Source organism: Drosophila nasuta, chromosome 2L (genome assembly GCF_023558535.2).
Source record: "Drosophila nasuta strain 15112-1781.00 chromosome 2L, ASM2355853v1, whole genome shotgun sequence".
Lineage (NCBI taxonomy): Eukaryota > Metazoa > Arthropoda > Insecta > Diptera > Drosophilidae > Drosophila > Drosophila nasuta.
This window is the reverse complement of record NC_083455.1, coordinates 21915225-21922758: the sequence shown is the minus strand read 5'-3', so window position 1 is coordinate 21922758 and position 7534 is coordinate 21915225. Positions and strand designations below refer to the sequence as shown.

The 7534-nt window shown below is 39.2% G+C and overlaps 4 protein-coding genes across 4 annotated transcripts; 2 read left to right on the top strand and 2 right to left on the bottom strand.

The window, feature by feature from the left end:
- Positions 1-3018: 3018 nt before the first annotated feature.
- Positions 3019-3448, bottom strand: LOC132798449 (uncharacterized). The gene has a single exon (XM_060810308.1). It carries the CDS (start codon positions 3437-3439, stop codon positions 3218-3220), a length of 222 nt encoding a protein of 73 aa, XP_060666291.1. The 5' UTR covers positions 3440-3448; the 3' UTR covers positions 3019-3217.
- A 122-nt stretch (positions 3449-3570) lies between these two features.
- On the bottom strand, positions 3571-3940 carry LOC132798450 (uncharacterized). Its single transcript, XM_060810309.1, has 2 exons — positions 3760-3940; positions 3571-3692 (listed from the first exon to the last, which is right to left on the bottom strand). The coding sequence occupies exons 1-2, from the start codon at positions 3798-3800 to the stop codon at positions 3596-3598; spliced, it is 138 nt and encodes a 45-aa protein (XP_060666292.1). The 5' UTR covers positions 3801-3940; the 3' UTR covers positions 3571-3595.
- A 1936-nt stretch (positions 3941-5876) lies between these two features.
- LOC132792411 (uncharacterized) lies at positions 5877-6658 on the top strand. The gene is made up of 2 exons (XM_060801779.1): positions 5877-6484; positions 6559-6658. The coding sequence occupies exons 1-2, from the start codon at positions 6441-6443 to the stop codon at positions 6656-6658; spliced, it is 144 nt and encodes a 47-aa protein (XP_060657762.1). The 5' UTR covers positions 5877-6440.
- A 60-nt stretch (positions 6659-6718) lies between these two features.
- LOC132792402 (uncharacterized) lies at positions 6719-7086 on the top strand. Its single transcript, XM_060801767.1, has one exon. The coding sequence runs from the start codon at positions 6719-6721 to the stop codon at positions 6980-6982; it is 264 nt and encodes an 87-aa protein (XP_060657750.1). The 3' UTR covers positions 6983-7086.
- The last annotated feature ends 448 nt before the right edge of the window (positions 7087-7534 follow it).

The following is a 7534-nucleotide window of genomic DNA, read 5'->3' as shown; positions in this document are numbered from 1 at the left end:
CTACTTTTTGCTTTTGAATTTAATATATAGTGATCATATATTATTTTAATCGCACTATAATAAAAACCTCTTATTTTGTATATTACAATTTGCTATTAAATTTAACAATAACTTATTAAGTAATCGTATATTAATCGAACTATAGTAAAGGCCTCTTCTATTCGCTTCTCATAGTGTCAAACTAAGCTTCGCTTTTGTACAATCAAGCTCAACATTCTAAAACACGCTTTAAAATCCACCTAGTAGACTGTTATTAAAAAAATAGATTTGCTTTCTTTTCTCTACGTTATCATTAGCTACCTAGTTACTCGCTTATTCAAACATCTGTTTATGCTCAACTCTTTGACTGATTGAACCATTCAAATTTGCACCTTTAGCGTATTGATCACTTTGCCACATTGAATTGTTGTATGAAATTGACATGAAATATTATAGCTAAGCGTGTTTGCACATTGCAGACAATAATTTAAGGTAAATGAAATTTGGATTATGTCTGTTTGATATGTGTGGCAACTGGCGTCACACCTTGCCATCAAATTGCCATGCGACACGCACAGCAACAACAACAACAACAACGGGAAGAACAACCCGCCAAACACCTTTCTGGCAACTGTCAACGCCCGTATGTGATGTTTAAGTACATTCAGATTCAGATTCACATTCAAACATTCAAACATTCGCACTCTGCAATCGCAATCACAATTTACAAGCTGCTGGCGGAGACATCCGAGACGAGAAATTTGCCATCAATTGTTTTGCAACCAGGCGTAACTCCCAAGCAGAAAGGTAGACAGAACCTGAACCTGAACCTGAAAGGGACGGGAAAAGGCAGGGAAAGGGAAAGGTAAGGGAAGTCTGCTGCTTTTGCATTCCCGCAGTAGCAGCAGCGGAGAGCGAAACATCTGTCGGATGTCGGAAGTTGTATCTGACGGCACGCCCCACACTTCAGGCACGCGGCAAGCAAGGTTTGACTACGACTCTAAAAGTAGAGAACAGAAGAAGGAGACACGGGCTGAGGCGGAGGCGGAGGCGGAGGCGGAGATGGGCTTGGCCGTGTCACTTTTTCATTGCAAGCTGCGATTTTTGCCTGGCAGAAGTTACGGAAATTATTCATAATTTTCCACCGCGTGGCATGTGGCATGTGGCATGTGACATGTTGCGACGGAAGATGTTATCGCAACATTGGCATTGTCATTGGCATTGAGACTGGCGCCTCACAAGGGTTGTCTGTCAAACGGAAGCGAAAAATCCGTAAGGCAGATAATGAAATGCCTGATGCAGTTCCAGGAACTTGTTTCACCCGACCAAAGGCCTCTTTTCACAAAAAAAATCTCTTTACTTTTATATTTATAAATGTTGCGGGATTTCCATGATAATGACGTGATAATTGCTTTTCCGGCAGTGCCATCAAAAGTCAGGACCGTTCAGTCAGTGGCCCGTTTGTGGAATCCTTGCAAGTGACACATTCACATTTTATAGCATCAAAAGTTCAAAGGTTTTGCTGCTGCTGTGCCACCTGCTGTGTGCTTTTAATTGCAAAGTGACGAAGATGTCGACGAAACCGACATCAGGACATCGCCTGGCCAGGATTAAGAAGCGACCGCCCGGCGCTTCAAAACAAAGCAATTACAGTGCAGCAAACACACACACACTTAATAGAGAGAAATCAGCCAAAAATAAAGCGCTTCAATTAGACGTCAAGTGTGTCGCCCCCAAAAGTGTCAGCTATCCGGAAGACCCAAAAAAATAACATATATATAAATACAGTTGAAAAAAAAAGAAAATACAAAATGAATACTGTAGAGAAAAATTCTATTAGCGCCGTCAAGGAAATCGTCTCTAATAGCCAAACGTGCCACGTGCCCCTTGTGTTCCTTGTGTCCCTTGTGCAGTCGTGTGTCAAAAGGACGACCGCAGCTCACTCCCTTCGCTCCCACTCGCATCTATCTGCCCATTGGCAAACAATACAATTGAAAAATTATAAAAATTCGCACTTTCAAATGATGTCGAGCAATGCTGCCGTAACGGAGCTACCGCAAAAGCCCGGACGGACAGCGGACGTCGTTCTGTGGTAATGCCTGAGCCGACAGAGATACACTTGCTCCCATCTCCAACTCGACCCCGGACTTTGCCACACGTGCCACACACAGTCAGCGCAAGCGCAAGCGCTGAGGGTGATGATGAGTCTGAGAAGTGTAGCATTGAATCTGGATTGCGATTGAAATTGAGTTGGCTCAGGGGGAGAGAGCTATTTGAAAAGACGGGCAGACATCATCAATATTGCAGTCCTATGACCGGGTCTGTCAAATAAGCGTAGCTAATGTGTATTAAGTGCACTTTACCCAAAGTTCCGTCTATCCGGGAATGGGAATCTGAAACTGAATGGGAATGGGAATGGGAAGGAAGTGACAAGGGATGGACGTGCAAAAGCATAAGCTAATCATGGTAATAGCCACAGTTCATGCAAATGTGCCATAGACATCAATAGAAGTCAAGTAGCAAGGTCGTTGCATTGGAGTTATGATGGATTGAAGGCGGCAAGGGAATATGAATAAATAATTGCAAGGTGTTAGGGTAGACTTAGTGCAATTAGTTTTTGTCTAGAATATAATTTATAAGTCACAGCTAATCATATTTAATCCAGCATACACTTCTAAAATAAAAGCTGACACCTTGACTAGCAATATATTAATATAATCTGAACAACTTTGCTAAATAGTACAACATTTTACATTAAGGAATACTTTTCTACTTCACAACCATTTAACTGCAATTTTAGATGTATCCAAAATTCAACTTAACCTCATTTTGATTTAAAAACCCAACATAACCTCACTAATACATTTTAGAAAGTTTAACTATATAAACTGACATTGTTTATAAATTAAATGTTAACCTGTAAAGTTATTAAACTTACCTTTTTAACTTTCTAACTTATCTGTAACAATATATTACCATCTCGCAATATTAATTGCCTCCCTAACCTCATTAATGTTACCTAATTTTCATAAAAACGTGTTTGTTGCGCATCTTTTTTTAATTTTGTTGATTAAATTTAGAATTTTAGATGATCTAGCAGTTGTAAATAAGTAAGTTTACATCTAATATAAAGTTAACCCATAGAACCCAAAATAACAACAGAACTTAAGTCTCAATCACGTTGCGGGCACCAGGTGCCCAAGGATCCCATTCCCATACCCCCTACTCCCAAAATAGATTAGGAGAAGTGCATGGAATTGAAATGATCGCGATTATCCTTGACCATGTTATTGTATTTCCATTTCTCGGAACTGGAAGCCTGACTGCTCCACGCACCCGAGCTGTTGCTTGAGTGCGTCTTCGAAGGCGACGACGACGTGGAATTCGATTGGGATTTGCTGGAAGCAGCATTATCCTTACTGGACGTCAGACACTTGTCGGTGCGTTCCGTATAGACCATTTTCGATGGATTTATCTTTTGTTTTTCCGTTGGGTATTAAGTTGACTCAAACCAATTTGCTGTAAAATTGCTGATTGAATTTTGAAATTCCGTGTTTTTCCAATTGAGATTGAACTGCGCAGTTTACTGGAATGCTGAGTGGGCAGAGTTCAAAGTTCACGGTACAGTTTGAAGCAGCGTTAGCACTTTAAGTTCCTTATTGTTGGCCGAGTTGCCCGTGCGTGATCCTTTGCTGGATGACAGACTGCTCAATCTGCAAACAACGAAGTCCATAGTAAGTACATTTCACATGTCTTTCATTGATTTGACCCTTGACTTACCTGAATTGCTTAAGTAATTTGAGTTTGCTAATTTTTGGCATTGACACAAAACTTTTGCAAGTTGCACATTTGACAAAGAAAAAAAGGAAGTAATTGGAATTTATTTAAAGGAATCCCCGAACACGTGCACCGCCGATTGCAGGTTGCGCTCGCCTCAGTACTCAACTTTCTACTGAACCTCTAACGATGCCTGCAACTGCTTTAAATACCGCGCATTCGAATGCAAAAACAAAAAAACCTACTGCAAAAATGTCTCGTCACAATTCTAAAAGCAAACTGCGAACACTACTCCGAGCCAGCTGCTGACAACGTGTCGCATGAGCAAACGAAGAAAGCCCCGGCCCCGGTATTGGATCCCCCCTCCCAATGCCGAGACCCCGAAGTCCATACCACAGAAAACACAGAAAAAAAAACTCAAGACCCCAGACAGCGTAGCAGACGCAGACAAAAACCCGTTCGAGCGACAGCAATGCAAATTAGAGTTGCCAACCAACTGGTTTATCACATTTACAATAACAAACCGATATACTATAATGATCAAGATAATATGCATATCTCTCCACTGCTATATGTATACTATATATACTATATACCCCCTTAGCCAACATACCGCCTGCTGTCACTCACGTAGTTCGAGTTCGAGTTTGGCTCAAGCTTTTTGCCCTATCGACTCTACCGGCCGGCCGGCTCTATATGGAGTACATCTATCTAGGGGTACTATAGACTACCCTAATATGTAACATCTTCTATTCTAGTTACATTGTTGCAACTCACGTGTGAGTGCTATGAATATGTATGAATACCTCACGTATAGAGTCGCATATTCATCGAATATCGGAGCCTGCCTTAAAGCCTGATGCTGATGCCGATGATGATGATGATGAAAAATGAACGCTGCATTGCATCAGCCAATGTTTATTTAAGAGCCATCAGCTCGAAAGCCTGTTGACTGTTTTTAGTATTTTAATCTGTTGTTGTCGGCCATATATATACACATATGTATATAGTTGTACTTGAATCTTATCTATGCTTGTCATATAGCAACCATTAAAACCATAAATTACGCAGAAATAGTGTTCTTACCTTTAAGAATGAGTTCATCATAATCCAACCTAACCTCAAAATGATTAAAACTTCAATGCTACAGTGCTATAACTTTTTAATAATATTAATATTTATTAATTTAATTTATTAAGAAATAAGTGTTTCATGCTATTTGAAAAAAAAACCAATTTTAATTTCTCATAGTATTTATACATATGTATAAATAAACTTATCATTAAAAATCAAAATAAGTATTATCCCAACAAATTATATTTAGTAATTTATTAATTTTTTATTACCCAATTTTGTTTTTCTCGATATCGAAATCGATAAGATGAAGGACCGCACTTTTTATATTACGTAGTCACATAAAGTAGAATTGCTTTACAAACAAATTAATTTTTAATTATGCAGTTAATGACAAACAACATGAGAATAATTTACAAAATACAGTAAACAGTTAGCTTGCATAAAAACAATTTAATTTTATGATCTCAGCATTGACGTAGTTTTACAAATTGGTTCAAATGAGGGCATTGAACGTCTAGGTCCTCGCATCTTAAATGTCAATACTTGCATTTGATTTGCGGTTTTGTTGTCTGGCCTTAACAACAATATCTCGTTATCGATGTCTGACAAACAGGTAAATACCAAAAACATCATGATGTGCAATATGCAAATGCAACCAGACATATGGATTATTTATTAAGAAGCGTGCGATCCCAAAAAAAGAAATATTCCAGACTGGACAGGTTCCTTATGAGTGTTCCAGCAAATAAAGTCCATACTAAATTTTCTTATATAAAGCTGAGGTGTGGCAACATGAAATTATTAAGTGGCAACACTTTAAGCTGCAATGTTGTCAAGCTGAAAATGTTTCCAAAAATAATTGAACTTAAAGTTCCAAAGATCGGGAATTTCTCAGATTAATTTTGAATTAAAGTTCTTAGGAAGAAAAAAATATTCAAATTATTTAGAATTTGGAATTCTAGCTAATAATTTTCAATAAGATAAATTTATACATTAATTCAAATGAATTTTAATTGAAATTCTTAGTAACAATCTTTTAACAATTTGGTCAAATGATTCACTTGATATTCCATTGCTTAATCATGTCCTTAATTCAATTCAACTATAAATCGCTAGTTGTTTGTTTTGATTTTCGTAAACATTCTATGTGATTAGGGAACTCCCGTTCGATATGCTTCGATATGTTTTCATTGATTCGCATTTGCCATTTCTCGATTGCGATGACGTCGATCTGGTTTTGTGGAGAGATGTTTCTCGTGCCTCTTGTTGTTTTCGGCCAGCATTGACGCATAGCGATAAACAGTCTGCTACAAATGTTTCTTATTTTTTTTTGGGACTGTTTTCATAACAATATCATCAGTGATTTGCATACACACACATGTCGAAGACTGGTTTCCTCGTCAGCTTATCACGCTCCGGCCGCATGATGATGATGTTGTTTGCCGATTGCCGATTCCCCAACTAGATCAGCGGTTGGGGTATAAAAGCGATTAGCAGCAGCCGCCTTGAACACACAACCAAATCGGCACGATACGTGGCTAAAACCAAAACCATAACCAACAAGGCTCCTCAACTTTTTTCCATAACGTGAAAAAACAAATGTGTCAATGAAGACACCAGATACCAAAGCGAAGCTTTTAAATAATATAAGGTTAGTTTGAACTTTAACTTGTAACATTTGCAAATTTACTAACTTCATTTCTCCTTCTCTGTTTCCCCTTGCAGTCTCTCTAAACATCTATCCTCCAAAAAGGGTTCACGCACCAGCAACTGCGGCAATCGTCTGGAATTCTCCGTGCTCACACTTTTAACCAACGTGCCCTGACTTTGTTCAAGCTCTAGTTATCCGCTGTAACTGTTGAAAAGAAAATCTCAATCCCTCAAAATGGTCCATCAGAATCGTACCCCCAGCAAGGCCATCCCAGCCAAGCATCTGAGTCCCATGCGCAGCATGGATGTGGTAGCCGGTGGCAAGTACGCCATGTCTGCCAGTCCGGCCGATAGCTTCCTGCGCAACAACCGTTTAACCGTGAACAGCTCCTCAAGTGGCAGCAACAGCAGCAGCTACAGCGCCAATGCCACGGCCTACAAATACAACAATATGGTGAACAACAATCGTGAGCAGTTCAATGCCCTGCATTTCTGCTAGGCAGAGAAGAAGGAGGACGAGGAGAAGGAGGATAGTTAAAATTGGAGTTGATCATTATGATGTAGCTCGCATTTTGTTTGCAATAAATATATATTCATAATATATATCACAATTAATTTCTTGACGCCTGTTTTAACACATAAATCGCAGTCACGTGTCACATTTGCTGTGCAGCGAAAAGTGTTTTTTTTGCTTTCAGTTTTCGTTTTCCCATTTTGCATTTTGGCAAATTAAATTATTAGCATCCGTTCCGCAAAAGCCGCCGGCTGAAAACATTTTTCATTGTTTGCGGCTGTCTGCAAGCACTTTGTCATCATATGCAAATCAACCCAATGTGTGTGTGTGTGTGTGTCTCTCTGTGTGTGTGTGTCTGTGTGTTTGTGGGTGTGTTTGCGTGGGGTTTCGCCACAATTCGCACATTTGAAATTCAGTTTTTTTCCATATGCGCCATATTTTCACATTAGACGCAAAATCAACAAAAGGCCAACAAAAAGCAAAGCAAACGTTCGCTTGGATTTGCATAAATTGTGATTAGCTTTGAGCCCAATTTCA